The following is a 20,607-nucleotide window of genomic DNA, read 5'->3' on the forward strand; positions in this document are numbered from 1 at the left end:
GATGAAATATAAACTTTTTAAACTTTAAAAATATGGATGAAAAATTAGTTTTTAAAACCTAAAAAAAATTATATTAACTTTTAAGGTATTGTAAAATAACAATTTTATTGTTACCCTTAACTAAAAATTTTAATTACGAAAATTTTAATAGTAATTAACTTATAAATAAATATTATTTTGAGATTAAACTAAAATTTAGATAAAAATTAGCGGTAGAAGTATTTAAAATATTATTGGATACTGACAGTCAATAATGAACCGGCTGTATCAATCAACGTTGACCTTCATTTGCATAAATGCAATGCAGTATATGCTAGGATGATAATCAAGAGCTGAGATTGAAACCGCGGTGAAGGAAAGAGCGACAGAGAGGGCGAAGTTAGAGGAATCCAACATGATGAGTCCAACAGACTCCGATCGTGAAACGGAACAAGCTGAACATTTACAGGGCAATGTGAGAGAGCAGACGAAAATACAACTCATGAGAGCCCTGGTTGAAAAGCAGGATCCCTCTTCCAAGGTGTTTACTTCCTCTCTTATTACTTAACCTTTTTCATTCTCTTTAAAGCTATATCTTCTTCATCACACATGATATGCAGTAAGTTATTGTTGGTGATATCCTACTTTTTATAAATTTTCAAGATGATAGATTTTATATTTGATTAGTCAATTTAATTTCTTCTTTAAGAACAATAAATATACAAGCACAATTAGTGCGGAACCTATTTTCTACCCGCTTTGCCAACTACCACCGACGCATTTAAAAGCGTTAGCGGCACATGGGGTTTATTTAGAATGCTGAGGGATTATTTTCCATCTTAATTTTAATTAATATATATATATATATATAATATATATGATAAATAAAAAATTTAAATATTTATTAATTAACTAATTATTATTAAATTTTTAATTAAAAATAAAGATAAAATTATTATGGTATTTTTAAACCCTAAAATTTGATAAATTTGTATTATTTTTATCTTTTAATTTAAAAAATTAATAATTTTTTTATGATTAAATTTTAAAAAATTCACTTTCTCTCCATCTAGGTTTCATCTCCAATAACTTAAAAAATTTGATCGTTGATCTAAGGGTTAAGGACTCAGATTGACGATCTTCTTCTCCCATATCTAGACAATAAAATATTATCTAGATTTGGATTAAAAAGTGTTGTCTAGATCAAAAAAAGCAATGAAGAATGATGAAACGTCATCCTTTGTTGTTTGGACGACGTGATGAAGAACAACATTTCATCATCCTTTGTGATGGTGGGTGTCCATCCTTCATCGTCCTTTGTGATTGAATCTAAAAGATGAGTGAAAATATCAACTATCAATTAGAATTGTGATAGCTAGATAAGAGGAAAAAATCTTATAGATGAAATTTAAACATTTCAAATTTTAAAAATAGGGGTGAAAGATTAATTTTTAAAACCTAAAAAGAATTATATTAACTTTTAAGATATAGTAAAATAATAATTTTATTGTTATCTCTAACTAAAAATTTTAATAACAAAAATTATAACAATAACTATCCATGAGTGAATGTTATTTTAAGAGTTAACTAAAACTTAAATATTTCCTGTTTAGAGCATTATTGAATATTGACAGTCAATAATGAACCGGCTGCATCAATCAACGTTGATGGGTTAAAAAAGATGGCCTTCATTTGCATAAATGCAACGCAGTATATGCTAGGATGATAATCAAGAGCTGAGATTGAAACCGTGGTGAAAGAAAGAGCGACAGAGGGGGCGAAGTTAGAGGAATCCAACATGATGAGTCCAACAGACTCCGATCGTGAAACGGAACAAGCTGAACATTTACAGGGCAATGTGAGAGAGCAGACGAAATTACAACTCATGAGAGCCCTGGTTGAAAATCAGGATCCCTCTTCCAAGGTGTTTACTTCCTCTCTTATTACTTAACCTTTTTCATTCTCTTTAAAGCTATATCTTCTTCATCACACATGATACACAGTGTTGTCATCGTTTTTTATCTCCATCTCTCAAAGAATTCACATGCTTACTTATCCTGTTTCTTTGATTGAACACTCTCTTTTATGTCTGGATGATCTTGGAAAAGAAATCAAGATCACCGCTCTGTCAGTGCTCTCTCTTCTAAAAAGTTTCGGCACAATTATCATATCAAACATGATTAACAGGAAAAGACTATTTAAAACTGTTTGAGAAGCAACTAACCATGTTAGCTGCAAAACACGTTTTTAGTTGAGGTACAGTCTACAGATCCAAGAAACGGTCGTACATGGCGGTTCCCAAACTTATTAAACTACAAAAAGTCAACCAGGAAACTAATTTTTTTTTTTTTTCAGATTATATATAAATTATTGAAAAAATTACGATATATCTGATACGATAAATTATCATTATCATACACCAACGGAAAATTCAGCCACAGCCATATCTCACATCTAGATATCTTTTTATCTCCGATCTTGTGTGTAAAACGTAAATAATTACTGTGCATATTTTCAATTTTGTTTGTTCATTTATTTTAATTATAAGATAATGAAAGATGATTGAGATCGAGATCCCAACAGTGGCGGAGGCAGAGGTGTCAAAAAAGGGTCACTTGACCCTCTTTGACTTTTTGGAAAATCTCATAAATTTAGAAAAATTTATATTATACCTTTTATATATATGTTAGTTGATGTGTCTTTTTTTTATTATTATTTTGAAAAATTAATGTTCTACTCTCGTTAGTTTTATTTGTGGCTTAAGTTTGATTCAAATAAAAAATAATTTAATTCAACTCAAGTTTAATTTGAATTTATAACTCAAATTAATAGTTCAAATTTGTTATTTTAATTCATAACTCATTTATAAAACAAAATTATTTTTCTATTATTTGAGTAAAATAAAATCAATTTATTAATGAGTTGTGAACTTAAATTATGAATTTAAGTCATGAATTCAAACCAAACTTGATCTACAAATCTAAACTATAGATTTGAGCTATGAATTCGAATCAAATTTAAATTGAATATCTCTAGTTCGAGTTCAATTTAGTTTAAAAATGAGCCAAATTTCTTATTTAAATTTAGCTTGAATTCAAATTAAATAAATTCGAACCGATCTAAATTAAATTGAGCCAATTTATAAGACCAAGTTAGGTCAGTTTGGATCTAACTTTAACTATGTTTATTTTGATTTATAATTTCTTATTATTTGTAATTTTAACCCCACTAAATTTCATTTCTCCATCCGGCACCGGATCTCAACATTATATGTATAGCATTTGTCACTTATTTTTGCAAGTTTTTCAACTAGATTTGTTGGTCAAAATTATATAAATAATTTATAATTCAGTTTGTATGGCACTACTTATTTATAATTCAGTTTGTGCAACATTGTGGTCTGAAAATTACGAGAATTTGTCATCAATTAACATGTAGGCTATAGAACTTAGTTAAGCAGCTTGTGCTTTGAGTTATTCTTTCATTTTCATGGTTAATCTTTTTAGCGCAGGACGTTGATGATTTGACGCTTAGAAGATTTTTGCGTGCTCGTGATTTAGACGTAGAGAAGGGTTCTGCCATGTTTCTCAAGTATATGAAATGGAGGCGAACATTTGTTCCAAATGGTTTCATTTCTTCGTCAGAGATCCCGAATGAAATTGCTCAGAACAAGATGTTTCTCCAAGGCTTTGACAAGAAAGGACAGCCTATAGGCGTTGTGCTTGGTGCCAGACATTTTCAAAATAAGGGAGGCCTCGACGAATTCAAGCGTATGCTACTACACCTTTGCATTAAACATCTAAATTCCCCTTAAGTTCTAAAGATGCTTGTATTTTTACAGGTTTTGTGGTGTATATTCTTGACAAACTATGTGAAAGGTAATTTTATTTGACTGTTAGCTGCTCGATTGCTGTGCTATTGGCTCTCGCTAGTTTTGGGTACATATATATGTCACATGCTTTATCGTATTTGATGGAACAGGACAACAGGAGAGAAGAAATTTGTCGTGATTGGAGACCTTAAAGGTTGGGGATATGCAAACACTGACCTACGTGCATACCTTGGTGCTCTATCCATTTTGCAGGTCGATTAGTAGTTGATCATTTTTGTTTTATGTTCAGTTATCAACATAAAGTGGTGATGGATATTGTCTTGATGAATCCCTCAATGGCTAATGGCAATGCAGGATTACTACCCAGAGCGACTAGGGAAGATGTTTGTTGTGCATGCACCTTACATTTTCATGGCAGTATGGAAAATCGTTTATCCTTTTATAGATAAAAATACCAGGAAGAAGGTAAAGCATCGACATAAATTAACAAGAGACTGTTCTTCATGTGTTTATTGGATGACAATGAGTAGAGTGGACAAAACTCAGAAAAGTTGGGCTATTTTGGCAGTCTCGGTATCAATATATTGATGAACTTGACATGTGTGATGTTTGCATTGCCATGCAGATTGTATTTGTGGAGGACGCAAAGCTAAAATCAACTCTGTTGGAAGAGATAGACGAGAGTCAACTCCCTGAAACATACGGAGGTCAACTGCCATTGGTTCCGATCCAGTTGAGCTGATCAACAATGCACCTCATGAAGAGACTACAAGCAGTGGAACATTACAAATGAACAGTTCTTGCATTACTGGGCAAAGCCATTATGTAGCATATTAACTATAAAATCTACAAGTAACTCTTTTTTCATTTCATGCAAGACAATTACATTAGTATTCCTTTTTGGGTTTTATGCGAAGATCGTTAGTTCTAAGAACAACCTTGTAGATATATAGGATAAAAAATGAAGGAACCGTATGAAGTCTAGCAACCAATAGACAGTCAAAAAGCTTTTTTCGAGTTTAATTTCAATGTAAAGCGGGGCATTTCCACCTAAACGTTACCCTGGTAGTTAAGAGCTATAAGATCTCTCCAAAATCTTTGAACAAGTTTTCTTAATAAAATTAAAAACCAGGCACACAGATTTCCTGTTTTCAAACCCCGTTATTCTGATTCCTGTGAATAAAAATAATCTGCTGGAGTGAAAAATTAAGGAAGAAGAACTGAAAAAAAAAATGTCGGTAAATTAATTTCAATGGAATAAGAAGCGTTTGTGAACAAATAAGAATTCCTGTGACCATACATTACACATCAGCTTTCGATATCATAGGATGAAGATTGGGATTTAAAAATCCCATGAAGAGTTACTGGTTCTATGATTTCAACCATAACCCAACTAGCATTAAATCCTACAGAACAGACAACTGATCCTTATGATAAGCAATAATCAGAAAATAGCCCATTCATCCATGTTCCTGGTCTAATGATCCAATAGTATATTGCATGATCAAACCCTTTCTACTTCATTCTTCCTGCAAAGACATGGGTTTGGACTTTGAGAAGTGGTTAAACAACTTAACAGCACCTCCAAATACTTCAGCGAACAAAGCAGGCAGCTCTCAGCTATCAAGAAGAATACTCAAGAATGCGAGGTTCAAATTTTCTTGGATCCCTCAGAACATCAAGCATTTCTTTGTCAGTTAGGTTTGCCCCATAGCTGAAAATTGTAGTAGCAGCATAAAAGTTCTCATATAGTTGTTAGAAAGTGACTCAGTGGACGCTCAGCTCAGGAGATATATTAACTACCAATAGTCTCCACAAGAACACAAACCGCCTTCAAACCGGTGAAAACGGATCCGATCCCTCACAATAGTGACCCTATTTAATAGCTTTGAAATTATTTTTATAAAACTATGACAGTCATAACAGATTCGTAGATTCTTTGAAATTCTAATTTCTGTGCCTGGGCTAGTTTTCAGGATGCCATAGGCCAAAGCCACCTTTTCACTATGAAGATACAGATTTTCCTCTTTCTCCTCTTCAGAAACATCCATCAAAACCAATTCTGTTGCAGGAAGCAATCCCTCCAATTTAGCTCTTTGTATCAAACCTCCTAATACTTTCTCTACTGCTTCTGTTTGAGGATGAGATCTATCACCCGCCTTAAACTGGTGAATAACACCAGCTAACTCCAACCAACTCTTTCCCCGATTTTTACGAACACCTTCCTTTTTCATAATTTCTCTTACTCTCTCAGCACTATCCCATCTCTTTAGGGAGCAATACATATTTGATAGTAGCACATAATCCCCACCCCTGAGACGAGTTATATTTGCAATGGCAACTTCACCAAGATCAGGCTTTTTGTATGTTCTACAAGCACTAAGAAGGGCCCTCCATATAACCACATCAGGCTCCATTTTCATTGAAGTTATTATGCTAAAGGCCTCTTCAACATGTCCAGCTCGACCTAAAAGATCAACCATAGCTCCATAATGCTCAAGTTGTGGCTGAATAGAGTATTGACTTTGCATCAAATCAAAGTACTGGCGACCTTCTTCAACCATACCACAATGACTACTTGATGTTAAAAGTCCAAGGAATGTTATAGAATCAGGTAAAACATTTTCCACCTTCATTTTTGAGAAAATATCAATAGCATCTCTACCAAGTCCATGAATTGCTAGCCCACTAATCATTGCATTCCAAACAGAGACATCACTACGTTCTACACTGTTGAAAACTTCTTTTGCCGTTTGAATTCTACCACATTTTGAGTACATATCGATAAGTGCCGAACTCAGAATGAAATTTAGTTCAATTGCTCTCTCAATCATCACATTGTGCACCCAGAGAGCATAACTAAGAGCTCCAAGGCGGGCACACCCAGTAAGAATCGACGCAAATGTGAACTTATCTGGTTCAACATTTGAGCCAAGCATCTCTTTGAAGAGCCTTAACGCCTCCTCAAAGCGTTCATTTCTAATGTAACCTCCGATCATCGAGTTCCATGTTACCACATCTGGGTCAGACATTTTACAAAATACCTTCTTGGCAATATGGCATTCTTGAATTTTCATCAGAGCTTCAATAATCATGTTCAAACTCACCAACCTAAAGCTCCATACTTCATCCAGAAATCGATAAGCTAGACTGAGGCTATCACAATGCTTATAAGCTGATACCAAAGAAGCTATAACAGATGGATAAGTTCCAAAACCGAGTTTAACAATCCTTGCATGGATTTCCGTAACAATTTTAAAATCCAGAGAGCGTTTGCAAGATTCAAGAAGACTACAGAGCGTTCGATGATCTGCAAGAGTAACATAATAAGAAGATAGAAAACAAAAGCTGAAAGAGAGATAGCAAAAGCGCACCTTTAGTTTCAATGTGGAAACTCGGAGGGGAAGAAAGTGCATGGATGGTGGAGGCCCATTTGATTGCCACGGAGGGCTTCGTGGTGAGCATTGTCATTTTTCTCATGTTTATTGGCTCTCTCTTCTTCCTACAACTATGATATGAACAAGCAAGTAATTTGCCAGGAAATCTGCGTTAGAGAAAGTGAGCTCACTTTCTCAGCCCATCTATAATCAATGGGCTTTCGGTGTTAATCTCTTAAAAATGAATGCGCACACATCGAGGAGATATATTGCCGCCATGCCTAAAGCCTGATCCCACAAGAAACCTCTGTTAACTTTTATGGCCTAGATTTATATGAAATCATGAAAAAAAGATAATAAAATTAAAAGCGAAGCAAGAAAGGACAAACAAACAAATTAAAAGGCAAGCTACTTAACTCGGTCCCGGGACGAAATGCTTGCATCCACCAGAGACATGACGTGTCATTATTTCCGTCGCAGACTACCGTACTGTCTTAGTTGACCAGAGTTTTAATTATTCTGAAAAGAAGATCGGCAGATATCACAAGCGTTCTACTTTCTTTTCTCATTCTCAATATAAGTGAAAATAACCGCATCCTTCTAACAGTGTTGTGGCAGTAATGCATCCGTTGGATATCTGACACGTGGAGATAAGAATACGAACAAGAGCAGGTAATTGTAGCGCCAAAATCTAAGAATAGTATAGGGCGTAGCGTTTTCGAAAGTACAAGAAACAGTCTTTTTCAGAGGAGAGAGAGAGAGAGAGGTTCGGCAACTGATTCAGCTGAAACACCTTATGGTTTTCTGTACTTTCTCTGCAATTTTACTTTGCCAACACCAAGGAATACTATTACTTAATTTACTTGGTGCACTTTTCATGTCAAATTACTATCTCCTCCTTACTCATGGGAAAGACTCTCCAACATCTACATCTATCTTCAAATTCTTTTGGCCGCATTTACTTGAGGTAAGTCTGCGGTCTGGTCAAAAGATTAAAAATTTTTGACTGCAAGTTGTAAAAGAAAAAAATAAACCCTGTAGATGAAATTCTGCTAGCAGTAGTGCTGCCTACATCGAAAGTGACAGATTTATTACCTTTTCTAGACATTTGAAATACGGAAAGTTTTATCCTATAAGAATTAATCTTAGATGGATTTTCAATACATTAAAAGTAAAATTATGTGTTATATGAATTATCTGAGTGTTCAATATTTAGGGTTTATTGATGGTTAATAAAGGTAGAGTTGTTTATGGATTTCCTTTTTTTTTTTTTCAATGAAGAATTGGGGCGGTTTGGTACTTGGACGAAGGGAATGTTTATTTGGCTAACGAAAGCAGGCCAGCGAACTCCAACGGAGTTACGAACTCTCGCGCAACGAGAAAAGTCAAGGAGACAGGATCTGCCACTTTCACTTGCACAACACTTAATATGAACCAGACTTCAAAATTACCCTCCGGGTAATTTTGATCACCTGTGGCAGAACCAGAAGGCTACTGAGAAATCATTACAATGACGTGTCAAATTTTGAATGGACACCAAATCTAATAGGTTAGTTGTGGAAAGTAAGACAGCCAAATTAACTAGTTGAGTTGTGACTGTCAAGTTTCAACCGAACATAACATCATCGACTCCCTTTCATTTCCTTAGTTACCAATCATAAAACAATAAAAATCAGTGACTTAAAGGGCAGTTTTGTGAACCCAAAAACAGTTTGCCTTTATAACAAAGCAAACGGCTCGCCAAATCCAGAGAGCTCAAAATTTCAGTTGCTCAGAGGGATGGATCCTGAAGCTTTCACGGCGAGCTTGTTCAAGTGGGACCCCCGTGGGGTGGTTCCTCCACAGACCAGAATGTTGGAGCCGGTGGCGCCACCACCGGTACCGTTGTCGGCGGCCACGGCGTTTTCGGTGGTGCGTCCAAGGGAGCTGGGTGGGCTGGAGGAGTTGTTCCAGGCTTATGGGATAAGGTACTACACGGCAGCGAAGATAGCGGAGCTTGGGTTCACAGTTAATACACTTGTGGACATGAAAGATGAGGAGCTTGATGAGATGATGAACAGCTTGTCTCAGATATTTAGGTGGGAACTCCTTGTTGGAGAGAGATATGGTATTAAAGCTGCTGTTAGAGCTGAGAGGAGAAGGCTTGATGAGGAGGACTCACGAAGGCGTCAGATACTGTCTGGTGATACTACCAACGCTGTTGATGCTTTGTCTCAAGAAGGTATGTTATCATTCCAGCTTTCTGCTACTATTTCTTATGTCAATCTTATATTCTTTTTAGTTTTACACTTTAAAATTTTTTGCAAGAATGGAAAAAGAACTCTAAAATGGACTGGTTTAATTCTATTTTTTATATAGTGAATTGGACTTTGACCATAGCACAAGTGTTATAGCGCAATAGTTTTTTCTTGCTTTTTCGATTTTTTTTCTCTCTATTGCACTGTAGCTACGTTGTTCTGTTGGTACGTAAAGTTGGTTATTAGCTTGTGTGGTATATAACTATAGAACTTCAGAACTTTTTCGACAAAATCTTCCACTTACCTCTCTCAATCAAATGACAAAACATTGGGATGGAACTTGAAAATATCAGTGTCCCAAGTTACAATATGGTGACAAAGGAAAGAAATATACTACGTATATGGTATTCATTCCTACCCAACAATGGGGCAGTTTACATTTAATCTCATACTGGGTCTTCCGAGTTATTAAAGAGTCAATTTTCGGATAATTTAGGAGTCAACTTTTATAAGTTTTGCACAATTTATTATACTAGAATGCATGTGTGATTTTTTAAAAATTTGGTGGGGAATGATTTTCATGGGTAGGGTTATCGGAGGAACCAGTGCAGCAAGAAAAGGAGGCAGCAGGTAGCGGCGGAGGAGGAACGTGGGACTTGGCGGTGGCAGTGGCGGACAGGAAGAAACCGCGGCGGAGAAAGGAGCAAAGGAAGATAGTGGATGTTAATCACTACGATGAAAACGAAGACGATGAGAACGGTGTAGGTAGTGAGAGACAAAGAGAGCACCCCTTCATAGTGACTGAGCCTGGTGAAGTGGCACGTGGCAAGAAGAACGGCCTTGATTACCTCTTCCATCTTTATGAACAATGCCGTGATTTCTTGATCCAGGTCCAGAACATCGCCAAGGAGCGTGGCGAAAAGTGCCCAACCAAGGTAACATTCTTTAAATCAACACCGTCCATTTCATCACAAGGACGGTCTACAATCTACAATCATAGCCATGCATACTTGACTCAGCCCACGGGCTGGAGTTACTAGAATTTGGCCGGGATTTGGCACCCCAATGTGGTACTTCAATGACGAGCTGTTCCACTGAAATTATGACAAGTTTCAGTACGGCCGAAATGGCAGGTTGCAGAAGGGTTCTTAAATAATTTTTGTCCTACAAATCCATGGTTAAAAGATTTCTTCATCACATTGTACATAGGACACTTGCATGCATCTTAACAGAACATTTAATCTGTTCCAGAGAAAAAGCGACAAAGCGAACCCGTTTTAATAATTATATATTTTGTAGTTTACTCCTTATAATTAAGTGGTTGAGTCGGGCATGTGAGTTTTCGCAGGTGACAAATCAGGTGTTTAGGTTTGCAAAGAAGGCTGGGGCAAGCTATATTAACAAGCCAAAAATGAGACACTATGTGCATTGCTATGCGTTGCATTGCCTGGACGAGGAAGCATCAGATGCACTGAGGAGGGTTTTCAAGGAAAGAGGAGAGAACGTGGGGGCTTGGCGACAGGCTTGCTATAAGCCACTTGTGGGCATAGCAGCACGGCAAGGTTGGGATATTGATGCCATTTTCAATGCGCATCCTCGTCTGGCCATTTGGTATGTGCCCACTAGGCTGCGTCAACTCTGTCATGCCGAGCGCAATGGTGCTGCTGCTTCTAGCTCTGTTTCTGCGAGGCTGATCAGCTGCCTTTCTAAATTAAATTAAAGCCGGACTGAAGAGAGAGAATTTAGTTAATGGTATTTACAGTGTCTGTTATTAGAGTGTTGATTCGTCAATGTTTGTAGTCTCACTTCATTTGGACGGATAGCAACTAATTAATTAGTCGTACGTGTTTCACTCGGAAGTACTCATTCTTTGATTTTTCTTTTATCTCATTTGATTATTATCCATTTAAGTTTCAAGTAGGTAAGTGAGATGATATTGCAAAATTTATATAATGGAAAATATAGATTTACCAAGAAAAACAGATCATAATTTGTGTATCTATCCAACATAAGTTGATTTCACATATATATATTTTTATAAGATAGTTGTTGTGTGGGAGATTAGCTTAAAATACCAAAACAGATTCCTAATTCATAAATAGCTATTAAAAATAGCGGGGAGAGTAAGGCTTGATAAGTTCAGTTATTTATTTTAATGTATCAGATTTAATCTTATTGTATTAAATTTTTTGTCAAACCAAATGACTTGTTCTCACCAAATGTTTGGTGAAATTTTGAAATAATATTCGTTAATTCTTAAAAATTTAAATAGAGTTACAGATAAAAGATATAATTTTGTTAAAAATATTTAATAAATTAAAATTTTATCATTTTTTTTAATTAAAAATTTTAATAATGCGGTTGTTATTATTGTAACTATGTTGTTAAAAGATAAATATTATATATTTATATTGAAAGAAAGCTATACATAAGAACATTATTTATTACCTAAGTTCAACATTTTGTTTTTTAAGAAAATAACAAGTTTTTCCCAGCACTGGAAAAAGCAACAATTTTCCTCAATATATAAGAAGAATCCTGTCACCTTTGGGTCCCCATTCCACCGAAACTTAATTTGGCTTGGGTGGCAGTAAACTGACACAAAATTTTATAATGTGCTGTATATCCCGCTGAAACTTAGGCAGTCACGGTCACCATTGCAGAAGTGAGCCAATTCACGTACCTTCCAATCAAATAAAATATTAATAAGCAACTTCCAATTACTTTACACAATTTTTGGTGAACAAGAAAAAACATACGTCATTTTCTGCGTGACGTTACTAAATCATAATCACCATTGGATTAGTATCTTAATTAAATATTACATTATTTAGTATTTAATGATTATATTTTGGAAAATATGACAATTTTTAAATTTACTGACGACGTAACTGTCTTAGCCACAAAATAGAACTAGATAATATCGTAATTGGGTACTTTCTTGATTGACTACTCTAATATATAAAAGAAAGACCGCAAATTGAATAATCCAAATTAATTTCAAGTCTGTTTTTTATTTGCCGCCTGACTAATCTGTAACCGTTGATTATGTAATCATATTACGCCATCTGATGCTGAACCTTGCCCTGCAAGTAGCCAATTTTTGTTTGAATTGTGTAATTTTCCACCGCTATTAATTAAAAAAAGACATCAATCTGTCATTATTATTAGCACTAATTAAAGCGGTTCATTCTCCACTTAAACATTAATTAATGATTAAGATTATGATCATCTAGAACCCGAAAACCAAATCCAAACGTTAAGCCATATATATTTGATTTGATCCAATTACCAAATCGTACAAGTTTAATTGAAGTTGGGGTGGTGGGTGATAGCTTACTGGGAAAGAAACACGGGTATTCTGCCTTAACTGTTAATTAAGAGGTTGCATATATATACCTTGTACTCACATATTACTAAATTTCTAAGTTTTAAAGAGGACGAAGTCTTACTTGTAAAGGCAGGTTTAAGCAGCTGCCCTGCACTTTCCCTGGAATCTTGTAAGCAAATTGAAATAAAATCTCTGTAGGGGACTATGAATTTACTAGTAAAATATTCCATCTTATCCCTCTTTCTCTCTCACAAGGGCAAAAAAGGAAAATAAATTATTCTTTGTCATCTGCCTATATGTACCATCGTGTTTGCGTTCTTTCTTCATCACCAAATTGTTCAAGAAGTAACAAGCCAAAGTTTAAAATCTCTTGATCTCAACATGACGGTGCGACCTCTTCCCTTTATATGTATATATATATAACTCTTTGCCTGTAGCAAACGAGCCTCTGTAGGCCAAATATATTGAGTTGATTTGGTTGTTGTGTTGCAGATAGTAGAGATGAGGGTGCATATGGATTGTGCAGGGTGCGAGAAAAAAATCAGGAAAGCCCTTCAAAAATTAGATGGTATAGCTTTATATGCCTTTATCTTAAATCATAATGTATTTATGTAGCGTTTGTCGTCATGTTTTATGGATATATGTAGGAGTGGACGACGTAGACATAGACATGGAGACGCAGAAGGTAACAGTTATGGGATGGGCAGATCAGAAGAAAGTGCTGAAGACAGTGAGAAAGACTGGAAGGAGAGCGGAGCTGTGGCCATATCCTTACAACCCAGAATACCATAACTACTACTATCAACATCAACAACAACAGCAAAATTACTTCTATCGAAACCCAGTTGAAGTTGCAGCTGCTGCAGGTGTCTCCTACCGACAGCGTGCATATCAACGCCTACCTTCTACTTCATCATATAATTACAGGAAGCATGGCTACACTGCCGACGATTATGGTTATTATCAACCCTCTCCTTATTCCCATATCATTGACGACCGGGCTTCCGCCATGTTCAGTGACGACAATCCTAATGCTTGTTCCATTATGTAACTAAGTTTTTTAGTCTTTAATTAATAGTGTCATTGTCTAATACATATATTTATATTCATAACATTGTAAAATATTGTTCTAATTTTTGAAATTCATAATAATTGGTTTATACGTACGCAGTGATACAAATATCCATACAATTTTTCAATTTAATATCAATCAATAACATTCGTATTAAATGTATTAATAAAATAATATTTTTAACTATAGTTTTAAAATCCTGATCAAACTTACATTTTAAAAACCAGAGCAAACTTATTGGCTCAATCGATTGAACCATTAACTGCTATCTAAATTGGTTTTGATTTATCTAAAAGCCAATTTTGTAATTAAATCAAATCGAGTTAAATTAAATTGTTCGAATCATCCACTTAGATCAAATATAAAATCAAGTATGAACGAGTTGATTACATTGAACCAAATTAAATTGTTTAAATCGTTTGGTTAGATATGATATAAAACAAATATTAATCGATTAGATCAGAGATAAGACAAATTTATCTTTGCCAGATTCTTCTATGCCAACTACTTTTCCAAAGTGACTGGCAAGGAAAGATGGGTGGAGAGCATCGACTATCAATTGAAACAGAGGAAGTGGTTGGAGAAGAGAAAAAAATCTAGGGGAAAATTACAACTTTTAAAACTTTCGGTGAGAGAGAAATTATTAATTTTTAAAAAATAAGGGGGAAATAAGATAAATTTTAGTTTTTTTATTTTTTTATTAAATGACAGTTTTACTCTTAATCTTAATTATGAATCTTAACATAATTGTGGATATTTGAGTTTTTGAAATTTTACGGGTAGACATTTGAAAATACACTAAACCTTAGTTGAGAATAAGTCTTTGGCGTTAAATATATACATACACACAGTCAAAAGTTTTGTACTCATAAACAATAAAACTTTGTATACTCACTTTAAATACACAAATAGATATATTTTATATGTGTGTCATTATACGATTAGATGATTTTGAATTAATAATAAAATAATATTTAATTATATGATAACATATATAATTATTTATATACATAAAATAAATAAATATAGTATTACACATTCATAAATATTAATTTCTATTACTGCCCCTCAACTAAAACAAATTATGCTCCTCCTTTCGCGAATCGCGAATAGAAAGTAGGAAAATCCTAGTTAATATTTAAATTTAAAAGTCTACTTCCATCGACTTCCCGCCGAAAAATGCTGAATCTACAGAGATCACAGGTCTCTGTGTCCCAATCAGCGGCCGCAGAACGCCTCCGTCTCAAGCTCACAACGATTATTTCTCGGCACCATGGAATGAAGACGGCGTATCAACGACTCAAATCTCAGATCAACTCCGGTTTGCTCGAGGTACTTATACTTCAGTTCCTTGATAAATTAATTTTACATTGTTTTTCCAACATTTCAATTATTTTTCTTCTATAACAAAACATTGAAGGTAGAGGAAGTGTTTACTTCTCTTGCCATTCCCTTGATGAAATTAGTTGGACTCAAAACTTCCGAAATGTCTAAAGAAGGAAGGTTTACTACCATTGTTATCGATACTGATTCACCTCAGGTAAGTAATTACTAATTGGTTTCTTATGTTTTCTTTATATGATTCTTACTTATGATTTTGCAGGAAATACGAAGAAACGATGGCGTATATGGTTCGCCGACAGTATCAGTGCTTTCAGTAGGAAAAGAAGAACAAAAAACTAACAAATTGCAGGTAGAAAATCTTATTGTGTTGAATTATTATTGCTAGTTTTCCTATTAAGTGTAACTAATATATCGATGTTTATATGTTAATTTATTAGAATTAATATACGCATAAGATTTTTTTTTTTTTTTGGAAAAACACTCAAAGCTGTGTCTTTACAAGCAATCAGAATTTATCTTTAGTTGTAAGCAATACATACTATAGAATGCATTTGTATTTTGTAACCAATACTAGTCGTATTTATGGTGTTTTTGGAATTGCCTGTTTTTTATTCTTACCAACGGGTTCTAAACTAGCAATTTGTTCCGGTGTATCGCTTTTCTTGTCCACAGGTTGAAAACTATGCTACAAAAGCTACCATAGCAGGCAAAGAACTCGTAGAGAATCAACAAGCACGATTAATACAACTTGTTCGCATGCTTAGAAAGATTGAAACCCAAGTCAATTCTCGCCAAAATGATATCCTCCAGACCTTAGCTAACCACCGTGCCTCCCTCCAAAAAATTTTCAAGAAAGCCCTGTGCAGTTTAATCAACCTTCACGGTCAAAACCATGACACCTATTTCATTACATTGAAACTCATGCGAGCCTTATTTGACTACATGAGTTCAGTCTTTGGCTCAGTTGAGAATGGTGTGGAGGAACTAATAGAGAATTTAGCTGAACACATGTGTAATCCAATGATGGAATATGTCAAGGGTCTCAAGGCTGATATGAAATTTGGGACATATTCTCGCTTGCTGGCTGTTGTAGAGGAGATGGTAATAGCACTAAAAAATGGAAGGATTGAGTTGGAGGAAGCAAGGATGAGAGTCAGAGCGGCAGAAGAGGGGAAGATAGAGGCATTGTGCAAGTTAAAGGAAGCAGAAGAGAGAGTTAGGAGAATGAGTGAGAGGGTTGGTTCCTCCCGGAAGCCAAAACAGAATACTGTGTTCTACCGAAGGTAAACCTTTAATTTTTAATCTGTTTATATTTGCTTGACGAATCTCACTTTTCATCATCTAATGATGAGGGCTTTCCTGAGAATTTAGTTTAGATTATCATAATCGTATCAAAAATTAGAAGTTACCGATGAAGATAAATTAATGCTTAGTGATGCCAGCCTTTATAATTAATAATACCTTTTTGATATCTTGAGATGGTTTTGTTCCCATATTAAAGTTGAAATATGTCATAAAATTGCCTTACAATTGATTATTTTTCTGAACAAGCACCCTTGTTGGTTGCTGCATATCTTCTTGTTGCATTGATGTATGTCCAATTGCATTGGGAAGTATATTGATAAGATGCGTGAGTTTGCTAGGCTACTAGTGAAAAATCTGCAGTGGAGTTAATGCTTTCAAGTTAGTAATAGATGGTAAAAGTGATGATTTGTTATTAATAATTCTTAATCTATATAGATTACCTAGTGGGTTTCAGTTTTGTAAGATAAAAACTTTCATGTTTGCGATTGTTGGAAGGATTAGTTGTCACAAGATACTATATTTAATCCATGACACAAGATATTGTGTCTTTAAGTTTCTAAATACTGATTTTTAGTATTATCCTCCATAATTAGCGATGTGTTTCCTGATTTTCATCATATAAGGCCTCATAGAACTACTATTTCTTTACGTTTCAGTTTCTTCTTTCTATCCATGTGTTCTGTGTTTAATAACATATCATGTGTTAAATTTAGAGTGTACGAGAAATTTAAGCATTTATGATTAGAAAATTTGACTGTAAAGGTCATGGACATTTAGTCTCTCCAAACCTTTTGATAAAGATTAGCGGTTTCATGTATCTTTACCCAATATTTTCAACTTGATTGGATGATAATCTCCTGACAAGGTGGAATGCCTTTTGGAGTAATGTGTTAAAATGGTACCAAAAGTGTTTGACGGTTAAATCTTGTGGTTGAAACCAATTGAAAATTTTATCTTTTCTGTTGATTTAATCAGAGTACAATTTTCGGGACTTATAATATATGCTCAAGCTTCATGGATTGTGATCATTTAATAACAAATTTAAAGGTTGCCAAGTCAATGGATTCCTCCATCCTTCCTGTTTTGGATAGAAGTCAGTAATACCTTTCTATGCATAGCTTCTTGCTCATGTCATTTATAGTGGTGATGTAGACTATGTAGTTAATTTAATTAAGTTCTCAGCTCCCTTTTCTTCTTGTTCTTTGTTTGTAAAGTCTTAGGCGAGGAGGGAGATGAAGATAAAGATGACAATTTGTTGTGGGAGCTATTGAATAAAAGAAGATATAAAGCACCGGAGAGCCCCATGGGACCTGGAGGACTATTGTGCTTTGAGCCCAATGGCAAGCGTCGTAAGCCCACCAGGGAAGTAAGGCTGATGTTAGGTAATAGACCTATTTCCCGTAATCGTAACAATGCATTGAGTAGTGGTTTACTGGGTCCTCAAGTCCCTCGCAAAGACACTCGGATTCCCTTGGGCTCATCGCCTTCAGCGGCAATTCAGAAAGTCGTTTCACGATACCATACCAATCCATAAATTCATTATTAAAGTTTAGGCTCTGTTGTCTCGACTACATTCACCCACTGTAAACGTTTAGATCTAATTTTTTTTTTTTTAGTGAGCCAGACCAGACAACGCTGCTGTCTTTGGAAACTGCCAAGGTTTGTGATTGAATACTGCATTGCAACTTGGCATTGCACAGGATTTAATCGAGGATGGTGAATTATATTATATTCGCTTACTGCCACTGTCACACAGGAGGATCGAAAGAGGATTTGACATGTATAAATAAATAAACCATCCATAATAAGTTGTCGGGTAATCATTAGATTTACATTTAAAATTATTGAATAATTGTTTAATACGCCAAAAGATAATTAGCTATATGAATTGTCGACAGTAGTTAGCTATATGAATTATATGTAATAGTTTTATGTGTTATCTATTTGTAAGTTTATGGCACAGAGGTAAGGTGCGTAACACCCTACATCTAAGATCTTACTCTAGGGAAGAAAATGTTTCTTAGTCTATATCTATTTGTAAATTCATGACATAGAGATAGGGTGTGTAACACCCCACACCTAAGGTCTTACCTTAGGGAAGAAAATGTTTCTTAGACTATAACATGCCTTTCAAAGTAATTAAAAACTTCATATAATGTTGACTTTTAAAATTTTTATTCTATGTCATTTTACACACGACATGTGACTCTTACTAAATATTTCATCGTTTCTCATTAATGCAATTTTTCTTATTTTTTGGTTTGAATCTAAAATGCCTAGGGTCTATGTTATTATTTATATAGTTAGACACCAATATCTTATATATCATCTTAAATCTTTTCTATAAAAACATCTTCGTTCTATCCTCATTTCCATTATATAGTATAGGGATATTATTATAATTTAATCACCATGAACAGTGTGATGGTCCTTACATAATTGTTCACCTTTGAAACATATGCATATTAGTGCATCTTCCATAGTCATGATCATGCACCCATATATACCTTACAACAGTGATTGATGGTCGTACTCCTTTTAATATCATGGTTGTGCACCCCTGGTACCTTACAATCATTCACTTAATTCATTTCATGCATACACGTGCTCCACCTCACAACCATACATCCTTATATCCCTTTCCCAACCATACACCATGCCTTGCAATCATTATTTGATTCTTTTGAATGCATAGACATGCATTTCCTAATGCTTGATCATGCGATCTTACATGAAGTTCACAATCATGCACCCTATGTAAAACCATTATATATCATCTTCAACCTATTGGGTGTACAACCATTCACCACCAACAACACGACCATGCATTTTAATCTATAAGTTTAAATCTAGCATTTTTCACAATAGTCTTTACATCCTAATGCATAAAAAGAAATTTATATATCAAGTTCCAATCCAAGCATATTCATAAATCTTTCCAATGTTGAAACTCATTGTGATATCATCTCATGTTTCCATCTATATGGCATATAACATTTTATCTAATTTTAGGCATGTTATTCAGTGCAAGAAATCCAAAATCTTAGAGGAAGATAAACAAACTTATTCTTTCAGCGAATAACAACTTTCGTGTGATTATGAATGATTTTTTGGCATCCTCTTTTCCTTTTTTTCAGAGAATAGTTGCATGCATTTTGGTAATTTGACTTGTTAAGAATGTTTAATTGTCTTGTTATATATAATTAGTCAAGAGCAACAACACTTTCTTTCAAAAGGTAAGACTTTTGAAAGGAGTGTTACATCTATTATATATGTAGAAAATGTGAAAAGTTTTTAAAAATCTACCCACACTTTAAAAATCGAGGACAGTTTTTATTAAATCAAACTCCTAACAATTATTTATATAAACTACATACAAAAATCAGCCACATTATCTATTCACAGATTCATGACACAGTATAACCAAAATACCTTCCTTCCAAAGAACAGGAAGGAAAACTTCATGGGCCTGGCCAGAGCCCAGACACACCCTCACCAGACCCGAACAGAGCTGGGCCCTTGCCCAACTGTTAATTAGGCATATCTATTTACAGAACTAATGTCAACCTTAACTTATAAAAAGTCAATTTCCTGATGGCTCAAAGACACCTTTTCGAGAAATGTAATTACCGATTTAAAAATCTTTTCTTTATTTTTGAATAACATTTTGTTTGATGATAGACTCTTTATAGTAAGATAAAATTTATTATTAAATATTTTAATTTTTTTTAAATCTTTTTATTATTAGATTCCTTGTTCATACATAAATACATATTGTATTCAATGTCTTGACATAAATATAACTATCTTAATACATTGTTTTTACAATATTTTTAAAACTTTACGTCTACATACTCACCGTATCACGACAGATTTGATTGCCAAAATTGCACTGTATTAAAATTGGGGTCCAATTTAGGATGAAGCTGTGCTAGATTTTTTTTCCTTCTTTTCTTTTCTTTTTTGGCAATGAAAACGTTAAATGGCTGAGTGGAAGTAGAGCCAAGAAAACCCCTTGTTTTTTAAATCCATTTCCCTAAAACAACTACCAACAGATGCTCAATAGAAAGACAACACGTGTGAGAGATTAGTTGGACGGAGGTGGTGGACGGTGTTTGGACAGAAAGCTG

At 34.6% G+C, this 20,607-nt stretch overlaps 5 protein-coding genes across 9 annotated transcripts; 4 read left to right on the forward strand and 1 right to left on the reverse strand.

Annotated features, from left to right (window-relative positions):
- Nucleotides 1-324: 324 nt before the first annotated feature.
- Nucleotides 325-4,678, forward strand: LOC123217339 (CRAL-TRIO domain-containing protein YKL091C-like). 2 transcript variants are annotated; one of them, XM_044638321.1, is made up of 6 exons: nt 325-520; nt 3,491-3,749; nt 3,821-3,857; nt 3,961-4,063; nt 4,166-4,276; nt 4,437-4,678. In XM_044638321.1, exons 1-6 carry the CDS (start codon nt 395-397, stop codon nt 4,551-4,553), a joined length of 753 nt encoding a protein of 250 aa, XP_044494256.1. In that variant the 5' UTR covers nt 325-394; the 3' UTR covers nt 4,554-4,678. The 2 variants fall into 2 exon arrangements, with proteins under 2 accessions (XP_044494256.1, XP_044494255.1); XM_044638320.1 differs by lacking the exon at nt 325-520 and adding an exon at nt 1,632-1,903.
- A 354-nt stretch (nt 4,679-5,032) lies between these two features.
- LOC123217338 (pentatricopeptide repeat-containing protein At5g50990) lies at nt 5,033-7,980 on the reverse strand. Of its 4 annotated transcripts, none has more exons than XM_044638316.1 (3): nt 7,606-7,980; nt 7,186-7,476; nt 5,033-7,121 (listed from the first exon to the last, which is right to left on the reverse strand). In XM_044638316.1, exons 2-3 carry the CDS (start codon nt 7,289-7,291, stop codon nt 5,611-5,613), a joined length of 1,617 nt encoding a protein of 538 aa, XP_044494251.1. In that variant the 5' UTR covers nt 7,292-7,476; nt 7,606-7,980; the 3' UTR covers nt 5,033-5,610. The 4 variants fall into 4 exon arrangements, with proteins under 4 accessions (XP_044494251.1, XP_044494252.1, XP_044494254.1 ...); XM_044638317.1 differs by having other exon boundaries at nt 7,186-7,512; XM_044638319.1 differs by having other exon boundaries at nt 5,033-7,102; nt 7,606-7,978.
- An 858-nt stretch (nt 7,981-8,838) lies between these two features.
- Nucleotides 8,839-11,284, forward strand: LOC123217486 (floricaula/leafy homolog). The gene is given in 4 exon segments (XM_044638542.1): nt 8,839-9,409; nt 10,014-10,360; nt 10,774-11,107; nt 11,110-11,284. Coding segments are annotated over 4 exon segments (1,149 nt in total). The 5' UTR covers nt 8,839-8,967; the 3' UTR covers nt 11,136-11,284.
- Nucleotides 11,285-12,879: 1,595 nt separating this feature from the next.
- Nucleotides 12,880-13,878, forward strand: LOC123217599 (heavy metal-associated isoprenylated plant protein 28-like). The gene is made up of 3 exons (XM_044638688.1): nt 12,880-13,143; nt 13,249-13,324; nt 13,404-13,878. The coding sequence occupies exons 1-3, from the start codon at nt 13,138-13,140 to the stop codon at nt 13,805-13,807; spliced, it is 486 nt and encodes a 161-aa protein (XP_044494623.1). The 5' UTR covers nt 12,880-13,137; the 3' UTR covers nt 13,808-13,878.
- Nucleotides 13,879-14,974: 1,096 nt separating this feature from the next.
- Nucleotides 14,975-18,206, forward strand: LOC123216396. Its single transcript, XM_044636813.1, has 6 exons — nt 14,975-15,160; nt 15,249-15,368; nt 15,432-15,521; nt 15,845-16,455; nt 16,913-16,935; nt 17,692-18,206. The coding sequence occupies exons 1-6, from the start codon at nt 15,008-15,010 to the stop codon at nt 18,009-18,011; spliced, it is 1,317 nt and encodes a 438-aa protein (XP_044492748.1). The 5' UTR covers nt 14,975-15,007; the 3' UTR covers nt 18,012-18,206.
- Nucleotides 18,207-20,607: the final 2,401 nt, after the last annotated feature.

Source organism: Mangifera indica, chromosome 5, assembly GCF_011075055.1.
Source record: "Mangifera indica cultivar Alphonso chromosome 5, CATAS_Mindica_2.1, whole genome shotgun sequence".
NCBI classification, from domain to species: Eukaryota; Viridiplantae; Streptophyta; class Magnoliopsida; order Sapindales; family Anacardiaceae; genus Mangifera; species Mangifera indica.